The 21,574-nt window shown below is 41.1% G+C and overlaps 1 protein-coding gene across 4 annotated transcripts in view; it reads right to left on the bottom strand.

Annotated features, from left to right (window-relative positions):
• LOC112233333 (collagen alpha-1(XIV) chain-like) overlaps window positions 1-21,574 on the bottom strand; it is a 99,682-nt gene that overhangs the window by 49,454 nt on the left and 28,654 nt on the right. For all 4 annotated transcript variants that reach the window (XM_042310026.1, XM_042310024.1, XM_042310023.1 and 1 more), the window contains 11 exons: window positions 20,451-20,596; window positions 18,453-18,582; window positions 12,554-12,693; window positions 12,109-12,235; window positions 11,588-11,727; window positions 10,954-11,086; window positions 10,533-10,601; window positions 8,480-8,622; window positions 4,715-4,844; window positions 3,233-3,355; window positions 963-1,112 (listed from right to left, as the gene is read on the bottom strand). In XM_042310026.1, the coding sequence (XP_042165960.1) occupies window positions 963-1,112; window positions 3,233-3,355; window positions 4,715-4,844; window positions 8,480-8,622; window positions 10,533-10,601; window positions 10,954-11,086; window positions 11,588-11,727; window positions 12,109-12,235; window positions 12,554-12,693; window positions 18,453-18,582; window positions 20,451-20,596 (1,431 nt within the window). The remainder of the gene's footprint in view (window positions 1-962; window positions 1,113-3,232; window positions 3,356-4,714; window positions 4,845-8,479; window positions 8,623-10,532; window positions 10,602-10,953; window positions 11,087-11,587; window positions 11,728-12,108; window positions 12,236-12,553; window positions 12,694-18,452; window positions 18,583-20,450; window positions 20,597-21,574) is intronic.

Genomic DNA, 21,574 nt, shown 5'->3' on the forward strand with positions numbered 1-21,574 from the left:
TCTTGAACATGACATTGAGCCATCCCCATTTTCTCTTATTATAGTGCCGTGTTCATTAACATGCTCACTGTATGTCAGTCAGGCATCAAACTCCACCCAAGAGACACCCCTATACTGATGGCTATATTGCTATCTATGCCCTTCAAAATCGCGCGCTACCCAAGCGTGCTTTGCTTAATTATTATGCACAAGGTGATAGCGTAGTCTTAACACAAACTAATGCGAGTCTCTAGTCTCCACTCCTCCCTACAATCTGATTATCTGGGAGCTGCCAGCTCTAATAAGACAATGATCTCTGTTACAGTGCTGAGTCGCTGACACTGGTACTACATTAGGCACGCATGCCTGGCCACTTGATATCATTGTGGCGTCTTCAGTCTCTGCTGGAGTGAAGCTATGCTACTCAATAATTCACACTGACTCAGACAGTTCCAGTCAACCTACAGGGGCGGCAGGTGGTCTAGAGGTTAGGAGCTTTGGCCCAGTAACTGAAAGGTTTCTGGTTCGAATCCCTGAGCCAAATAGGTGAAAAATGTGTTGACGTGCCCTTGAGCAAGGCACTGAACCCTAATCACTCTGGGTAAATGTAGAGAGGGGTCTAACTCAACCTTACATTGGATTGGAAAGAAGATGATGACTAATGAAAGTGGTATAATATCTAAAAATGTCATTATTTGATGTATATTGTCTTGTTTCTGATGAGCGATCAATGTGACCAAAAATCTTGTAGTAAGTATTAAACTGTTTAGTATAAAGGTCTGTTATGTTCTGTAGGCATGAAGAGGATAAGTAAGTAAGTAATTATGCAGTTACAGTATACACAGTGTCCATTCTGGAGTCCCGTTCTACCTGGAGGCGCTGAGTTAAATAAGTTAAATAAGTTGAATTATCGATTCATTAACTGTTTATTATGCAAAGTATCCATTCTCAAATCCCATTCTACCTGGGGCTAGTCTACTCACATGTCCTGGCCTTGCCGGTGAGGGTCTCGCTGGAGCCGGTAGTGTAGGAGGCGATGACCCTGACGCCGTACTCAGTACCGCTCATCAGGTTCAGGATCAGCATGGTGTTCACGTCCTCGCCCACAAAGGTCTCCAAAGCAGGTCCCGGAGCTATGAAGAAGAGAGGTATGTGTGTGTGTGTGTGTGTGTGAGAGAGAGAGACAGCTCACATTCACTACGACACATACTACAGCACACTGCTTGCAGAACTCGTAGGCTACTCTCGCCTAAGGAGCATTTGAAACATTATTGATTTTTTTTCAGCTGTCTGTGATTGCATGAATTTCATGAATACTGCATCGTATTAAGGGTGACGTTGAGTTGAGTGTAGTCGCTTGTCAGTCAGAAAACAGCTTTAGACATAAATGTGTGGAAAGTTTTAAATATGTTTTGTGTCAATGCGGTTTTGCCCTCTACCAGAGGGCATCCTATCAATAACATGATAGGTATTTCTCTTGTTAATAAGCATTTTGTGTTTAGAAGGTGATGAATTGGACAGATCACATGTGAATAGGATCACAAGTGTAGAAGGGGGCCCAGACGATTATCCTTTGTAGTTAACAAAATATATTGAATGATTAATGCACTTTTTCACTGTGTGTGTGCAGTAGTAGTAGCAGTAATATTAGTAATAGTAGTAGTAGTGATAGTAGTAGTAATAATAGTAGTAATAGTAGTGATAGTAGTAATAGTAGTAGTAGGAGTACTGATAGTAGTACTAATATTAGTAATAGCACTAGTAGTTGTAGTAGTAATAGTAGTAGTAGTAGGAGTACTGATAGTAGTAGTAATATACTAATAGTAGTAGTAATAGTAGTAGTAATAACAGTAGTAGTGATAGTAGTAGTAATAGTAGTAGTAGTGATAGTAGTAGTAGTAGTAATATACTAATAGTAGTAGTAATAGTAATATTAGTAATAGTATTAGTAGGAGTACTGATAGTTGTAGTAGTACTAGTATTAGTAGTGATAGTAGTAATAATAGTAGTAGTAGTAATATACTAATGGTAGTAGTAGTAGTAGTAATAATAGTAGTAATAATAGCAATACTGTAGCAGTAGTAGTAAAATTAGTAGCAGTAATAGTAATAGTAGTATTAATAGTATTAGTAGTAGTAATAGTAGTAGGAGTACCGCTAGTAGTAGTAATAGTAGTTGTAGTACTAGTAGTAGTAGTAGTAGTAATATTAGTAATATTAGTATTAGTAATAGTAGTGGTAGTAATAGTATTAGTAATAGTAGTAGTAGTAGTAGTAATTAGTACTAGTACTAGTAGTGGTAGTAATAGTAGTAGTAGGAGTACTGATAGTAGTATTACTAGTAGTAATATTACTAGTAGGAGTACTGATAGTAGTAGTAATAGTAGTATTATTACTAGTAATAGTAGTGACATTAGTAGTAATATTAATAGTAGTAGTAATGGTAGTAGTAGTAGTAGTAGTAGTAGTAGTAATAGTAGTAGTAGTACTAGTAGTGATAGTAGTAGTAGTAAAATACTAATAGCAATAGCAATAGTAGTAATAGTAATAGTAGTACTAGTAATGGTAGTATTAATAGTATTAGTAGTAGTAGTAATAGTAGTAGTAGCAGTAATAGTAATTGTGGTAGTAGTAACAATAGTAATAGTAGCAGTAATAGTAATAGTTGTAGTAAAAGTGATAGTAGCAATAGTAGTAGTAGTAGTACTAGTAATAGTAGTAATAGCAGTAGTACTAGTATTAGTAGTGATAATAGTAGTAGTAGTAATATACTAATGGTAGTAGTTGTAATAATAGTAGTAATAATAGCAATACTGTAGCAGTAGTAGTAAAATTAGTAGCAGTAATAGTAATAGTAGTATCAATAGTATTAGTAGTAGTAGCAGTAATAGTAGTAGTAGTAGGAGTACCGATAGTAGTAGTAATAGTAGTTGTAGTACTAGTAGTAGTAGTAATATTAGTAATATTAGTATTAGTAATAGTAGTGGTAGTAATAGTATTAGTAATATTAGTAGTAGTAGTGGTAATAGTACTAGTACTAGTAGTGGTAGTAATAGTAGGAGTACTGATAGTAGTAGTACTAGTAGTAATATTAATAGTAGTAGTAGTAATGGTAGTAGTAGTAGTAATAGTAGTAGTAGTAATAGATAATGTAGGGTTTATGTGGGTAAGATGGGCTGTCTTTAGAAATAACCAGTACTGTGTGTGTGTGTGTGTTTGTGGTGGGGGGGGGGCATGAATGTGTGTGTACATACCAGTGATGGGTTTGTACACGACTCTATAGCCCATAGTGGGGGATGGGGGCGTGTCCCAGGTGATACGGAAGCGGTTGTACCATTCCTCCGACACTCTCAGGTTCCTAGGAGCAGACAGTGGCACTGCAGGGCGAATGAAAGAAGAGATGGATAGGTGGGAAATAAGTATTGAGACATGAGACAGATAGATATAGGGAGAGTTAAATGGAAAAAGAACAAAAGAGACAGACAGAAAGTTAGAGAGAGAGAGATAGAGGTATAGAGTGAGTGAGCGATGGACAGAGAGAGAGAGAACAGAACTCACTCAGTAATAAGGTACATTTTCATCAAGTACAGTTATGAATTGTAGATGAGAAACTCTGCGTACATTTGAGTCACTCCATCCTCCTGTCCTAAAAGCACACTGGGGAGTTCTTAAATTAAACACGATACATGTCTGATGGGCTTTAAAATGACTAACTTTTTGAGTCAGACTCACAGCATTGGACTGAATTACAACTGGATTCAGTAGAGTTAGCATGACTTCTCCAGACCTGTTCCATACAGTACAAATCATTCACACACACACATACATATACACACACACACATTCAATGTGACATTGTTGTTTGAGGGATTGCCTCATTCTTAAAGTGGACAATACATTTCAAATTGGTGTCCAGGGATTGTTCTTTTCAGAGCAGGGAAAATAATCAGTAACTACTCATGTAAGCTTTTTAGGAAGATAAAGAATGAAAATGTGAATTCCATTCAAAAATGTTTGTTAATGATGTGAGTGGTTTCAGCTTCTGACAACCACCGGGGGCAGGCTGCTGGCCATGTTGACTCCAATGCTTCCCACTGTTCTGTCAAGTTGGCTGGATGTCCTTTGGGTGGTGGACCATTCTTGATACACACGGGAGACTGTTAAGCGTAAGAACCCAGCAGCATTTAAGTTCTTGACACACTCAAACCAGAGTGCCTGGCCCCTACTACCATACCCCGTTCAAAGACACTTACTTATTTTGTCTTGCCCGTTCACCCTCTGAATGGCACACAATCCATGTCTCAATTGTCTCAAGGCTTAAAAATCCTTCCTTAACCTGTCTCCTCCCCTTCATCTACATTGATTGAAGTGGATTTAACAGGTGACATCAATAAGGGATCATAGCTTTCACCTGGATTAATTTAGTCAGTCTGTCATGGAAATAGCAGGTGTTCTTAATGTTTTGTACACTCAGTGTGCAAAGAGCGTGCAGAGTTGTCATCAAAACAAAGGGTGGCTATTTTGAAGAATGATTTGTTTAACACTTATTTGGTTACTACATTATTCCATATGTGTTATTTGATAGTTTTGATGTCTTCACTATTATTCTACAATGTAGAAAATCGTAAAAATAAAGAAAAACCCTGGAATGAGTAGATGTATCCAAACTTTTGACTGGTACTGTATATCTCAGAGTCCGTGTCACCATGGAGAGAAGGTCATGCAGACAGACTTACAGGTGCGTCCCATGCGGCTAACACCGGGGCCGTCTCCGTCGGCGTAGACCGGGGTGACCGTCACCTTGTACTCCATGTCAGACAGCAGTGGCTGCAGCAGGAGGCTGTTCTGACCACCTGGGACCATTTTCTAGAACACACACACACATTTGCCAATCACAATATGAGAACAACAAGGTTCTGGTATTGTCTGGAGTGGAGGGACATGCTGGGTCAATGTGACTGGTGATTAAATGTACTGGAGTTGTAGCAGACCTGTCTGACCATAGGAGTTGGCAAGACAGCCAAAAATATCTGGTATCAGGCTACCTAATAGGAGCTCTGTGATATCTTTGTTTTTAGTATTAACAGAGAAATTGATCTGACTTCCGTTTTCACGTCTTTTACATGACACAATTTAGCAGCCGCTCTTTTCCAGAGCAACTAATAGCAGCAATTGGGTTTGTGCCTTGCTCAAATCGGCTCTGAACCAGTGATCTTTTGGTTACTGGCCCAACGCTCTTAACCGCTAGGATACCTGCCGCCAAGCAAATCTTCATCTCCTTACGTTATGTGTAATAACGTGTGATAGTGCATGAATGAACATGCTGCAATGAAGAAAACCATTCAGCAAATGACTGAGTAAACTGAATGATTACAAGACACAGATGAAGGAAGTTGATACTGTATTCAGGAGAATCTCTAGTCTAGGGCATGAAGGGGAATCAGTGAATGACAAAGAAGAATTCCTCCCAAAAATAGCTAAGAACATGTCAGGAATGCACTTGAGCAAAAAAAAAGATCTGAATCATACTGGCTCTGGTTGCGTATGAATCTCTGTATGTACTGTGGCAGACAGCAGGGAGAGCTGAGGGGAGTGGTAATTGAGGAGAGATATCTTGCAGGTACCTGGCTCCACCCCCAAGCCTTATATGGACTTCCTGCCACAATGAGGAAAGGCTGTGGGTCGTTAAGCCAGGGAGTGCTTGGGGATAAAGGAGGATAGCAGCCTGCACAAAGGGGCAGAGGTGAGTGACAAGAGTGGGAGAAACGAGAGCAAAATCTGTGTGATTGCCCGTTGTGACCTGGACTGTCGGACTACAAAAGTAAACAATTAAAAGTATGTTTTTTTGTACTTTGCCCCCAATTCATGAACAAATGTAATTAATAATAGTCTATACCTCCATTTCAAATTCAATGTCTATCTAAACACTGATTTCAGTACATTTAATTGGAAAAATAGTCAAACAAGATACTTAAACTTTCAGGAGTTAGGCTATATAAGTTAATTGACTAATGTACGGCACAACGCATACCTCAACATGTGAACACTGTGAATTCATAATGTAGGCTGTCTAATTTCAGAATCACCTAGAATGTCTGTCATTTCTGGACTGCAGCCACTCCTCCTCTTCCCTCTCTCTCCGTCTCTGTTTCTCCCTCATCCACTCTCCATTCCTCCTCTCATTCCTGTTTGCATTCCGAGCGCGTGCGGTCTAGCCTCGCCTCCATCCCAAAAAGTTCCACAGCCGTGACAAGTGGCGAGTTTGACAAATCAATTTCAGGCCAACTTGATGAAAATAGCAGCTATCTTTTTCGAAGGGGGGGACCGCAGGACGGAGTGTGACCCAAGTAGCCAAGTCCCAGTGCTACCGCCGTTGCCTAAAAAAAATTATAACTTGGTCGCTCCCTCAAACTATTTATAATTTATCCGGTTGAAACTAGTTGGGAATGAAGTATCTGTGAAGAATGCAAACTCTCAATCCCCTTGACTTTACTACAAAGTATGGCTGTGGGTTCCACTCTACTGCTCTTATTCCCTGGCTGGCCTTCAATAACCTGTGTTTGGATGGGAGCTGTTCAGGCTGTGGTGCTGAAAGTTGCCAGTAAATTCAGAAACAAAATGCGAGGTGTCAGTGGCTTTTCCCGGTTTTCCTGTACTATAGCAGTGGACTAGGAATGAATTGGTGTTTTGTCATTGAAAGTCATGATTGCATTGTAAAGTTATCTTTCAATGAGGCTGTAACATTGGTTTGGGATGCCGCATTACAAAACCAGCAAGGTTTATACAAGAGATAAGTACTACTTATCGACTACATTCCCACCACCAGTTTTCAAATACAAAGTGGACTACAACATTCTGATATCAATAGATAAGGAATCTGATTAAACACTATATCACTATGCATCTGCCACAAACGCTTAAAGACTACCATACAACCCCAATTTCTCCCATACATACAGTGCCTTGCGAAAGTATTCGGCCCCCTTGAACTTTGTGACCTTTTGCCACATTTCAGACTTCAAACATAAAGATATAAAACTGTATTTTTTTGTGAAGAATCAACAACAAGTGGGACACAATCATGAAGTGGAACGACATTTATTGGATATTTCACATTTTTTTAACAAATCAAAAACTGAAAAATTGGGCGTGCAAAATTATTCAGCCCCTTTACTTTCAGTGCAGCAAACTCTCTCCAGAAGTTCAGTGAGGATCTCTGAATGATCCAATGTTGACCTAAATGACTAATGATGATAAATACAATCCATCTGTGTGTAATCAAGTCTCCGTATAAATGCACCTGCACTGTGATAGTCTCAGAGGTCCGTTAAAAGCGCAGAGAGCATCATGAAGAACAAGGAACACACAAGGCAGGTCCGAGATACTGTTGTGAAGAAGTTTAAAGCCGGATTTGGATACAAAAAGATTTCCCAAGCTTTAAACATCCCAAGGAGCACTGTGCAAGCGATAATATTGAAATGGAAGGAGTATCAGACCACTGCAAATCTACCAAGACCTGGCCGTCCCTCTAAACTTTCAGCTCATACAAGGAGAAGACTTATCAGAGATGCAGCCAAGAGGCCCATGATCACTCTGGATGAACTGCAGAGATCTACAGCTGAGGTGGGAGACTCTGTCCATAGGACAACAATCCGTCGTATATTGCACAAATCTGGCCTTTATGGAAGAGTGGCAAGAAGAAAGCCATTTCTTAAAGATATCCATAAAAAGTGTCGTTTAATGTTTGCCACAAGCCACCTGGGAGACACACCAAACATGTGGAAGAAGGTGCTCTGGTCAGATGAAACCAAAATTGAACTTTTTGGCAACAATGCAAAATGTTATGTTTGGCGTAAAAGCAACACAGCTCATCACCCTGAACACACCATCCCCACTGTCAAACATGGTGGTGGCAGCATAATGGTTTGGGCTTACAGCTGTAATCACAGCAAAAGGTGGCGCTACAAAGTATTAACTTAAGGGGGCTGAATAATTTTGCACGCCCAATTTTTCAGTTTTTGATTTGTTAAAAAAGTTTGAAATATCCAATAAATGTCGTTCCACTTCATGATTGTGTCCCACTTGTTGTTGATTCTTCACAAAAAAATACAGTTTTATATCTTTATGTTTGAAGCCTGAAATGTGGCAAAAGGTCGCAAAGTTCAAGGGGGCCGAATACTTTCGCAAGGCACTGTACATATCTAATCATTGGAAGGTCACCAAGAGCAGTGCGTTCTCAAGAGACACTGGCTGAATGAATGGCATCAATACAACACTAATCCATTCAGACAATGTAAGCTTATCGCTAATGGGAGAGTGAGGGGCTGGTTTTATTGTAGTGGCCATATAAGAGGGTCATACTAGGAAGCGTGGGGGGGTCATACTCTGTTTATCTTAAATATGAATTAGAGGAATGGCTGACATTGAAAAGTGCTAGGCTGTGGAGATCTTGGGAATCATACTAACGGAGAAGAAAGGAATTCTTCTTGTTTGCGTCTTACCGTCTCCTCGGCACGATCGCCCCTGGTGGTGACATAGGCGACGCGGTACTGACGCACGTTGCGGTCCTGCAGCTCCCAGGACACCTCCATGCTGAAGGTGGTGTGATCGCTGAGCAGGAGGTTCCTCACACCCAGACGCACAACTGGGTGAAGGAGGGAGGGAGGAAGGGAGGGAGGGAGAGAGGGTACAGGAGGTTGGAGGAAGGTAGAAAAAGAGGGTAGTGAGGGAGAGTAAGGGTGGAGGGAGGGGGAGGTTGGAAAAGGATGAGTTGAGAAAGGGAGGTGGAAAATGGGGCGAGGAGAGAGACACCAGGTGGCTTTACTATGCAGACGGTGTGGGTGGATGCATACATTTGAATAAACACAATATCATTAGACTAATGACGCAACAGTGCAGAAAGAAACAGCAAACAAAAACACAGAGATCCTGGTGAGATCATAGCTATATATTATTGATGAGGTGAGTTGCAATTTTAAACCAAGTGAAAAGCACTATTTAAATGCAATCCATTATCATTACCATCACTATTATAATCAACAGGACAAGTTGGGGAAAATACTATTAAAAGCTCCCGCAAAAATCCCTTTATAAACATCTTTACAGTATGTCATGACGTTGGCCTGGGGGTAGGTTTATGACAGTCATAAATACCTCTTCCCCCCCTTTCCCTCTCTCTACCCTACTGATGTGACATTTGAAAATCCCTTGGTTAACATAGAGATTCTGGAAACATCAGAAGGTGGGGGGGAAATTAACTATATTCTGGTAATCCGACCAATTGTACATATGCGGTGGTACTTAATGAATATGATGTCAGTTCGGTTGTCATCTGAGACATGCTCATCAATGATATGATGACATAAACTCTACAGTGGAAAGTCTGCACATTGTAGTTATCGGATTCACATGGAATTGTTGTTCAATTTAAATGTTTGAATATCAAATTATTGGTGAAGAGATCAAATGTAATTTTAGCTTCCAAATGAGAGATTTGGGTTTTCATAAGGTTAGGGCTCTGCTCAATCAGTGGCCCGCCCCTGTGAAGAGACATGGGTTATAAAACTTTTAAAACACACCCTTCTCGCTCCACTATATAAAGCCTTGACGAAAATATAACCTCCTGTTCCGAGGATGTGAGGACGACGGTCCATACGTTAAAATGACTAACATGTCAACTACAGAACTAAGCCAACCTCAGCGTGAGCTTTGGTTGCGAATGGTATGAACTTTGAACTCTTATTCACTATAGAAGTGATACCTCCTAGCCGTTGAGTTAGCAACAGCAGCTGCAAACGTGGGCTACGAAAGAACAGACAGAGTATCCCGTCTACCACACAACGATGTTACTACAACGTATCCAATTACCACCAGAGACATTCTTCAAAGGACAAAGGACTCGGTTGGGCAACACGGCCTTCCATCTACCCCCAACCTACCGAAGTGCAGGTCAGAGTAAATATTTATTGCATTTTCCTTTTCCAAATGGGCGGTAATTTAGAATGCATAAGATACTGTATTTACAATAGAGACATCGCTTCTCCCATTGTTCCTCAGTCTTCCCGCTCTTTTTCTCAAACCCAGCCCCTTTTCTTTGTGTAACCAGCTGTCAAATCTGTTCCCTCCGCTAGGGACGTTTTCATTCATGATATATTTTGTAATCAAGGTATCATTCATTCTGTGTATATGTAATTCTGTGTGATTAGTTAGGTATTTCGTAAATAAATGATTAAACCCAATTTTGTATTGCTGATTCAACTTGTTTGCAAGGGTTCGTGAAGATAACCAAGAATTTACAACTTTCAGATGAGATATTGAGAGAGACTGCTATTGATGTAAAATATTACTAGGTCTTTAAGAGTTTATTCGGAAGATAAAAGCTCTATAAATATTATTTTGTGGTGCCCCAACTTTCTAGTTAATTACAGTTACATGATTAGCTCAATCAGGTAATATTAATTACAGAGAAAGGATCTTATAGAATAGCATGTCATATCACTTAATCCGGCATAGCCAAAGACACGACAAGTACAAGACCGAAAAAATCTAATTTACCTGCTGTGGTGGTAGCTTGTGTGGTAGTTGTGGTAGTAGTAGCTTTTGTGGTAGTTGTTGTTCTTGCCACTGAAAAACAGACAAAATGGTCAGATCAATTAAGTAAATGTGTACATTGAGTCTTCAAAAGAAAAATAAGAGGGGAGTCTATAGTTTAGACTGTTTAATGACAATGTTTCAGCACCAAGGTCTTTCTCAAGACCAGTCTCACTGTAGCAAACATACAAGACATGGGTATGTATCTAAGCTGTGTGTGATGGACATGCACGATTCTAACAAATGCATTGAAAGTCACAAAGTGCTTAATCGTAACCCGCCTCAAAGCCCCCAAAGAGCAAGCAGTAGCACAGTGGCAACACTAAATCAATACAATCCCCAATGTTCAATTGACCCTGATTGGAGTGGAGTTTTCTTTAATTACCTGTTGACTCTGTGAGGGTCACGGCGTTGCTTTCTTCCTCGTTTCTGAAGACAGCAAACAGATTGACCTCGTACTCAGTAATGGGCCTCAGTCCAGTCAGCAGGTGGCTATTCATTTTACCGTTCACTAGCATCTTCACCATAGAGGGAAGGAGGGAGGAGAATGTAGTGAGAAGTTGAGTCAACATCGGATATTTCTGCTGCTACCAAATGCACTTACGGACGGACTGGAATTCTACAGTCACCAAAAGGGCTTCAAAATAACCCTTCAAACACATACTGTAGAAGATAAGTAAGCAATCCATATTTGTATCTAGCATGACTGGCTTTGTGTCAACATTCAATGAGTGCCTGATAGATGGTCAATCTTAAACTGCTCAGGGATGTGATAGAAAGTATGCCAAGCATTGGGAGGTGAGTTATACAACTTCCAATACAGCATGCATAACCTGAGAGAAATCACGTAGCTGAAAACCTTCTAGCAGAGACAATTCAATTGCAGTCATAGATTCTGTAGCCGATGTGAGACACCAGAATGAAACATAATTGCAGTAACAGACAGAAAGAGAACTGTGCATCCATTCAACCAGCCAGCCAGTCAGTCAGTCAGCTAGATAAGACAGCCAGACACAGACCTCTTTAGTGTCTCCTCCTCTGATGGGGGTCCATGTGAGTCTGTAAAGAACCACATCTTGGGCTGAGTGTTCCCAGGTGACCCTGAAGCTTTCTGTGGAGACTTCACTGCTCCTCAGGTTCAGAGGCTCTGGGATCGTCTCTGGTTTAGACACAAAGGGTAAAGAAGCCTCAAAATAATGGAAGGAGTTCCACATCATTTTGGCATCCCACATATGAGTGTTCATATTCAGTCAGCACTCTCTTTTAGATACACTTTATCACATGTAAGAAAGTGTTCATGACTTACATCAGTGTTTCCTCTTCAAATGCAGCTAGATAATTTGGTAGCACTTTCCAGAGAAATAGAATGCCCATCCATCACGGAATGTTGAATTGAATGGGAACGTCCGTTTTAATAATTATATTTCTATGGCACATTCTAGAAGCCACAGCATTTATGGACTTTTTTGTATTATAAAGGCTGTTGTTGAAAGCCAAAAGCTGCCAATAACATTGCTTATACAGGTAGAGGCAGTCTTACTAGTAGTGAAGCTGTCAGTCAAGGGCTCTGCCTGGCCCTCGTCATAGATAGCAAAGATGGCCACCGTGTACTCGGTCAATGACGTCAGGTTCCTTAGCAACAGGGTGGTGATACGGCCAACGTCCATCTATGGCCACCGAAGAGAGAGGTCAGGGTTAACGGTCAGTGTGAGTCCCTCTATGTGACAATAAAACATATATACTGTATATAAATATATTTATTTATTTTATTTATCCTTCCAGTGATGCCTACTTTTCTATACATCAGGCAGAATCATATATCAGATTATATATCACATTCTATAAGGTTTATAAGTTAGCAAAATGCTAACTGTTTTTTGAAAGTTATTTCTTTAGGGGGAAAGTCTGCGACATTAACATTAACACAATCTATTCATGGGCTTAAAGTCCAGCTACGTTATTGGCCAAGTGCCGTGAGCACTCACCTCATTGGTCTGCACTCCATTGGTCTTGACGTACATGATGCGGTAACCGCTGGCCTTCTTGGACGTCGCCTCCCAGGTGAGTCTGGCAGAGCTGTGGTCGACGTTGGAGAAGCGCAGGTTCCGCGCCGGGGTCAGGGGTACTGGGAGAAGAGTGGGGCAGAGAACAGGAACACGGCTCACAGGTCAACCCTAATACGGTTGCAATTAAACACAAGAACCTGAGTCACCCTCCCGCCGGTGCATGACGTGACTCTTTTTGTTTGAGAGTTCCTCTCAGAGGAACAAAAGTGCAGAAGAATGGCCTTTTGCGCACAAAACACATTCTCTGGCAACGTTAAAATTTAACAAGGAGCTTCACTTTAGGTAGGGATAGAAGTCCTGCTTAGAATTACTCCCTGGATTTTCTTGCTGCGCTTCATTCACCTCAATTTAAATCAGGGTCAGCGTTTAGTTATAGACACAGGGAGCATGAAAAGGATGCAGTGAAGGTGAACTGAGTTCATGAGGGAATTGGAAATAAAGTTGGAGAAAAAGGTTTTAAAGTTTGGCAAGGATCTACACTATCATTCAAAAGTTTGGGGTCACTTAAATATGTCCTTATTTTTTAAAGAAAAGCTAATTTTTTGTCCATTAAAATAACATCTTAGAAGGCCAGCATCCCGGAGTCACCTCTTCACTGTTGATGTTGAGACTTGTGTTTTGCGGGTACTTTTTAATGAAGCTGCCAGTTGAGGACTTGTGAGGCGTCTGTTTCTCAAACTAGACACTCTAATGTACTTGTCTTCTTGCTCAGTTGTGCACTGGGGCCTCCCACTCCTCTTTCTATTCTGGTTAGAGCCACTTTGCGCTGTTCTGTGAAGGGAGTAGTACACAGCATTGTACGAGATCTTCAGTTTCTTGGCAATTTCTCGCATGTAATAGCCTTAATTTCTCAGAACAAGAATAGACTGACGAGTTTCAAAAGAAAGTTATTTGTTTCTGGCCATTTTGACCCTGTAATTGAACCCACAAATGCTGATGCTCCAGATACTCAACTAGTCTAAAGAAGACCAGTTAAATTGCTTCTTTAATCAGGACAACAGTTTTCAGCTGTGCTAACATAATTGCAAAAGGGTTTTGTAATGATCAATTAGCCTTTTAAAATGATATTCTTGGATTAGCTAACACAACGTGCCATTGGAACACAGGAGTGATGGTTGCTGATAATGGACCTCTGCACGCCTATGTAGATATTCCATAAAAAATCTGCCGTTTCCAGCTACAATAGTCATTTACAACATTAACAATGTCTACACTGTATTTCGGATCAATGTGATGTTATTTTAATGGACAAAAAAAATGCTTTTCTTTCAAAAAACAGGACATTTCTAAGTGACCCCAAACTTTTGAACGGTAGTGTATTCCAATGCAGTTTGCATACAGGAAGAACAGATCAGTGGAGGATGCAGTCCTGACGTTGTTGCACAGTGCCATGACACACCTGGAGAGGGCTCACTCTTATGTGTGCATCCTTTTCCTCGATTTCTACGCTGCTTTTAACTGCATGCAGCCTCACCTTCTTTCCTACCTATAGATTGACCCCAGCATTACCTTGCGGGTGCTGGACCAAGTTCAACAACACAACATCCCTTCCTCTGTGTTCATCTACCGGTTCCACCCAAGGAACTAGCATCTCCCCAGTCTTATTCTCTATATACACCAATGACCTGAGTGTCTCCGACAGGGACTGCTTGGCAGTGAAATATGTAGGTGACAGCGCCGTTGTCGACCTCTCAGATGACTGCATTTCCCAACAGAAGTGAACAGGATTCATTACTGGAGCAATAACAACTACCTCACACTCACACTCAACATCAACAAAACAAAATAACTGCTCATTGATTTCAGGAGAAAGGCAGACCCAGTGAGCACAGTAAACAGGTAGAGAGAGTGGGGAGTTTACCTGGTCACTGGGCACAGATGTCAGTTCAGCGTCTAGTTTTGATGTACATTTGGTTGAATTGTCAACTAGTGTGAATTCAATGTCAAATCAATAACAAGTTTCACCATGTCATTGGAATTAGGTTAAAAGTAGTGTGAAGAAAATATGAAATTCCCAACGTTGAGGACTTTTTAAAATTCCAATCAGTTTTCCACGTTGATTCAACGTCATCACATTGAATTTTTGGGTTGAAATGACGTGGAAACAACATTGATTCAACCAGTTTTTCCCCCGTGGCTGGGAATCATCATGGACAGCACACTCTCGTTTAATGCCAACACACAGAACATCAATAAAAAGTGGCAACAACTCCTGCACAGACTGAGACAACTGAAATGTCAACACCTGTATACTCTCCAACTACTACACTTGTCATATAGAGAGTGTGCTGACTTTCTGTTCCTGGTCTGGTACAGAGGTCTGTCAGTGGCTCATAAAGGTGTCCCCAGGAAGACTATGAACCTGGGTTCCAAGCTCTGTGGGCTGCAGTGCAAGGGGCTTCAGGGCCTCTACGATAAATGGGCAAGGGCCAATGCCAAGCGCATCAGAGAAGACCCCACCAACAATCTTGCCCAATGTTTCGAGTTGTTGCCCTCTGGAAGGAGATTAAGGGTCCCCACTGTTCAGTAAGAATAGGAGCAAGGCAAGTTTCATTCCATCAGGCTGCTGAACAGTGGGACATAGGACAGATGTTGAGATTAGTTGAGAATACACAGTATGTTATTTAGATCATGTTACGTACCTGAATTCTAACAGTGTTTAAGACCGTGTTTATCTTTCCCATTCTATTAGGGTTGAGACATATAGGCTGGATCTACACCACATCCAACAAAGTTTTATTTTGAGTGAACTATCCCTTTAAGGCACTATCCTGTAGCCTTAAAACAGACAAAATGTGTAAGGACAACTACTTTCTAAACTGTTTTTAAGTCTCTGTATGGGTCGTTCCACCAATTCCGTGCCTTTTGAGAAGTATAACTTGGTCCAAAAAAAACTTTTGATTTTACTATATTTTAACATTCTGTCATAAAGGGCACATGTTCAACTTAATAAAAAACATGTTTTCCCAGAACATCAATAAAAAGTGGCAACAACTCCTGCGCAGACTGAGACAACTGAAATGTCAACACCTGTATACTCTCCAACTACTACACTTGTCATATAGAGAGTGTGCTGACTCTCAAGAGGTTACATACAAAAAATGACTATAATAAGTGCCTATTAAGTGCCAAATAATGTAACTGGGTTGACCGTAACAAGGTTGACAATTTCATCTTAACTCATCCATAAATCCTATTGTGACAGGTGGAATGGAAACTTGATGTGTGAAACAGGGAGTAGCAATTGAATGTAAGTTTTACAAAACAAATGAAATTGTTAAAACATTTCTTGCCAGTCTATCTAGGGTTGATGTGTTATGCTCGACCGGCTGTTTTCCACCACAAAACACTAGAAAATTGACAAAAACAATATATCCAGCTCACCTCCTTTAACACAATGATTTGACTATTAGATGTTCAATGTTTCTTCAACAAAAATTAAGGAATAGTTTCACAATATTAAAACGAGACTTCGGTTCACGTAACAGGGTTGAAATGAAGGACACATGTAAATTAATCACTAATCACATTAAATAAATAATAATCTTCAGAAATGACTTTGTTAAATCAACAAATATCTAGGGCTTTACAATGATGGTGAAAACGTGGAGTAATTCTGGTGTTAAGGGGATTTATATCTTCCTAGAAGTGACAGAGGGTGCATGGAGGGACATGTCAGAATGCTGAATTTTGGCACTTTAGCAAGTCATTATTCATATAAAAAATCTGATTGATTGAATTCTCCATGTGGTCTATATTAACGGACACTTCATTCAATATAGCAGTTTTGTAAAATGCAATATGGGTGCACAATTTCTACTAAAATATCAAAGGGATGCAAAAGGCACTCATTTCGTGGAATGACACAAAGTTGAAGTTGGAAGTTTACATACACCTTAACAAATACATTTGAACTCAGTTTTTCACAATTCCTGATATTTAATCCTAATAAAAATTCCCTGTTTTAGGTCAATTAGGATCACCACTTTATTTTAAGAATGTGAAATGACAGAATAATAGTAGAGAGAACGATTTATTTCAGCTTTTATTTCTTTCCTCACATTCCCAGTGGGTCAGAAGTTTACATACACTCAATTAGTATTTGGTAGCTTTGCCTTTAAATTGTTTAACTTGGGTCAAACGATTTGGGTAGCCTTCCACAACCTTCCCACAATAAGTTGGGGGAATTTTGGCCCATTCCTCCTAACAGAGCTGGTGTAACTGAATCAGGTTTGTAGGCCTCCTTGCTTGCACACACTTTTTCAGTTCAGCCCACAAATATTCTATGGGATTGAGGTCAGGGCTTTGTGATGGCCACTCCAATACCTTGACTTTGTTGTCTGAAGCCATTTTGCCACAACTTTGGAAGCATGCTTGTCCATTTGGACCAAGCTTTAGACCCATTTGCGACCAAGCTTTAACTTTCTGACTGATGTCTTGAGACGTTGCTTCAATATATCCACATAATTTTCCTGCCTCATGAAGCCATCTATTTTGTGAAGTGCACAAGTCCCCCCTGCAGCAAAGAACCCCCACAACATGATGATGCCACCCCCGTGCTTCACGGTTGGAATGGTGTTCTTTGGCTTGCAAGCCTCCCCCTTTTTCTTCCAAACATAACAATGGTCATTATAGCCAAACCATTCTATCAGACCAGAGGACATTTCTCCAAAAAGTACGATCTTTGTCCCCATGTGCATTTGCAAACCGTAGTCTGGCTTTTTTATGACGGTTTTGGAGCAGTGGCTTCTTCCTTGCTGAGCTGCCTTTCAGGTTATGTCGATCTAGGACTTGTTTTATTGTGGATATAGATACTTTTGTACCTGTTTCCTCCAGCATCTTCACAAGGTCCTTGGCTGTTGTTCTGGGATTGATTTGCACTTTTCGCACCAAAGTTCTGTCTCTAGGAGACAGAACGCATCTCCTTCCTGAGCGGTATGACGGCTGCGTGGTCCCATGGTGATTATCCTTGCGTACTATCTGTTTGTACAGATGAACGTGGTACCTTCAGGCGTTTGGAATTGCTCCCAAGGATGAACCAGACCTGTGGAGGTCTACAATTTTTTCTCTGAGGTCTTGGCTGATTTCTTAAGATTTTCCCATGATGTCAAACAAAGAGTTTGAGTTTGATCACTGAGTTTGATGGTAGGCCTTGAAATACATCCACAGGTACACCTCCAATTGACTCAAATGATGTCAATTAGCCTATCAAAAGCTTCTAAAGCCATGACATAATTTTCTGGAATTTTCCAAGCTGTTTAAAGGCACAGTCAACTTAGTGTATGTAAACTTCTGACCCACTGGAATTGTGATACAATGAATTATAAGTAAAATAATCTGTCTGTAAACAATTGTTGAAAAATTACTTGTGTGACTGACAGATTGTCAACTTCAACACTAACATGATGACCCCAAATAGCTCTGAAATGTCAAATCAGCACAAACACCATTGTTTTGGCAGCCTGTTCGTTCGGTCTTGTTCTAAAGCTTGCCAGGGCTTGATATCGCTCATTCAAGATACAGGCAGAAGTATGCAAATTCACTAGGCCTGATGGCTAACCAAACATCTAAACACCTACAGTAAATATCTCATGCTCAGCCGGTAGATATCCATCTCATGTTCTGATAGAGATTTACATTTATTCTGACAGCTTCATCTACTCATGTTGTTACAAGCGACACACCTGTTTTCTTACGGGTAGCTCAGTATTTCTGGAATTGTCATGTGTGGGTATGTGTGTGTGTGCCTGCTTATGCATGCGTGTGTGAATCTGTGCATGCACGTGCATGAGTACGAGTGTATGAGGCGGTTACTCACGCGTGGTCTCCTGACTGGTCATAGGGTCACTGGCCTCCTCTCCGTACATGGCGTACACCGTCACTGTGTACTCTGTGTCTGGGGTCAGGTTCTCCAGTTCCACTTCGTTCACCGTCTCAGCCACTTTCACCTGTACAAACAGTCATCAGAGACCTTAGACAAGGTGACAGACAGGTAAACAGAGAAGTTGGCAAAGGAGCAAGATATATACAGGGGGTTGATGAAGACAGAATCAAGCATCAAACAGACGAGGGCAAGGTGGTCAGACAGCCAGATAAAGTGGCAGCGAGCCAGCCAGCCAGACGTGATACATAAGAATGTGAAATAACTGCTTTTTAGAGAATGGAGCATTCTGCCCTAGAATTCCTTTTGTTTTATGCTAATCTAGCTAGAGGCTGCAGCATTTAACTAAACAACTGAGATATGCACTTAAAACCTGTCTGAATCGATCGACAACAGCCAGTATAACTTTATTTGAAAAAGGATTCAAGTGTTGTGCCCCAACAGGCTGAGCAAGTGAAACTGTGAACCTGAACTGATGACTGTGCCTAAAGAGTGTTATTTTTTAATGAGCACTAACAGGATGGGTGGAATTTGTTGGGTGGAGGAACTTCTCTCTCCCTCTCCATCTCACCTCCCCCCTTTCCATTGCACTAGTTAGAGCAGTGGTCACCAACTGGTCGATCTCCAAGCCATTCCTAGTCGATCACCAAACATTTCTGTAAGAAAAACAACGATAAAGCCCTGCGTTCCTATTTTTTTCTTCGTTTTGTGCTGTTGGTAATAGGTGCACTTGATTCAGCAGCCCTAGCAAGAGAAAAAGGTTATGAACCATTTCATGTGTCTGAAGGTAGAACCTACCTGGCAGGCCCAGAGAGTAAATCAAGTGCACCTATAGGCCTACACCTGGCCAATCAGATAGCTCAGATCACCGTGTCTGCACAGTTTCCTCGCACCATAGACCATAGCACCATAGCATCGAACGCACAGCAAAGTTGATCATGTGAGATTATTAAAAGGTTAAAATCATGACTAGAGACTTGCTGTTTTTATGACTAAGTTCATGATTAAGTTGTTATTCAGCACTGTCAACTGTTCAACAGTTTTATAAGCCATAAAATGCACGCTCGCTACTTCCACTCACGCTACAACCAGCACTGCAGCTGCACAGCAAGGTGTTTCCATAAACTTGCGTTGTTATTATTAGCGGCTTGTGTATTTTTTCATATCGAGGAATATTTCACTTCTCTGGTCATAGGAGAAACACCATGAATTGGTGCATGAGGCAGAAATAATGCAGTGCGACTTAAGTTTGGCCATCAGGAAGACTGTGTCCTCTTTTTTCTCAGCGGAGTGAGGGAGTGAGGAGAGATGGTGAGTCGAGTGATAGACAGCCTCACCGCTGCTCCCTCCCCTCAGACTGACCATCAGATGCAGGCCATCAGTCCAGTAAATAAAAAAACACATTACTATGCTCACTAAGCTGTGCCTCAAGTAATACAACACATTATCTATTACCAGTGTGATCATATACCTACAATTTCTTTTAGATAATTTCAAAACGTCGAAGAAGAACAACATTGGCAGGGCAATTCAAGTGTAGCCAATATGCAGTGATAATGTATTGGGCCTATAGTCTACTGCACAAACCCCTTTTTAGTTGGTTAATGTTGCATAGGGTTACATTTTTTAAGTCAAGTAAAAAACAAATTGGAGCGGTAAATCTAGGTTGGTGACCACTGAGTTAGAGTGTCTTCTAAATATTTCCTTGCTTTGAGTCTAAATTCCCTCTCTTACTACTTTACTTTCCTCTGTATTTAAATGTAACCACTCCATTTCTTACATCCTCTTCTCTCTCCCTCTCCATCTGTCTTCTTTCCTTTTCTTTCTGACAGTCTTTTCTCCTCCGCTCTGTCTTTATTTTACCATCTCATTCCTCTTCTCTCTCATTTTCTCATCCTCCTTTCTCTATCCTCCCTTCTGTCTCCTTTTTATCACCTCCTTCTCATCGGCGTCGTCTCCCTCGGTCAGCGGGGCATAGAGGATCATGAAGCCAGAAGCCCCCTCTGCGACCCTCCAGCGGGCCCTCATGGTGTTGTGGGTGATGTCAAACAGCTCCAGGTTGTTCACCGTGGGCAGGGCCACTGTAACACACAAGGGTCACATAGGTCATATATGGGTGACAACATAGAATTACTAGAACATGCAACAACATTCAAGTCAACGTTTGGGATTACAATTCCATATCAATCAAATTGAGTGTACCCATGAGGGTGCAGTCAAGTTGCTGAGGTCAGAGGGGCTTCAGCCTGTTCTAGTAATTTTATTTCTATGGGTCACACAGAGGTCACACACAGTTCCCGCAGGGTTAAGACAAGGACATGACTTAGACCAGTAGACCAGGGTTAGCAAAACCCTCTTCATGGAGAGCTCAGATAAAATCACATTTTATTCATCACATGCTTTGTAAACAACAGGTGCAGACTAACAATGAAATATTTACCTACTGCATATGCACGTTTTTGCTCCAGCCCTGTTCTGTCTAATCAGGGGTTAGAGGTAGGGAGGAGGTTAGGACACAGTTAGCAGTCCATTTTCCCTCTTCATATCCCAGCAGCAGTCGGGCCAGGTGCTTGGAGTGCCGGTAGGGAGTGATTGCTCACAGGTAGGAGTGATTATCTAGCTGAGACGCTGATTGGGAGTGGCCTCCTGACCAGGCAGGGTTTTACCATTTGTGTCTGAATACTTTTCCTTTGTTTGGCATGTCTTTTTTTATACTATTATCTTTGTCACCATTTGAACCTAATAACCTGCTTGGGCTGGCCGACTACAGAGTCCTGACTGAGCTCTCCCTGGACCCTGGTGAGTAGGCTATGCTGTCTCCACTAGGGACAAAGACATACAACACCCTGTTCGCTTACCTCGACTCAAAGGTTAAAGACTTGTTAGTATGTCCTAGCTTCCCTTGATTGGTCAGAGTTTATATGCACTCTTAGAAAATAAGATGCTATCAAGAACCTAAAATGGTTCTTCAGCTATCCCCATAGGATAACCCTTTGAAAACCCTTTTTGGTTCCAGGTATAACCCTTTTGGTTCCAGGTATAACCCTTTTGGTTTCATG

This window comes from Oncorhynchus tshawytscha, linkage group LG31 (genome assembly GCF_018296145.1).
Source record: "Oncorhynchus tshawytscha isolate Ot180627B linkage group LG31, Otsh_v2.0, whole genome shotgun sequence".
In the NCBI taxonomy this organism is placed as follows: domain Eukaryota; kingdom Metazoa; phylum Chordata; class Actinopteri; order Salmoniformes; family Salmonidae; genus Oncorhynchus; species Oncorhynchus tshawytscha.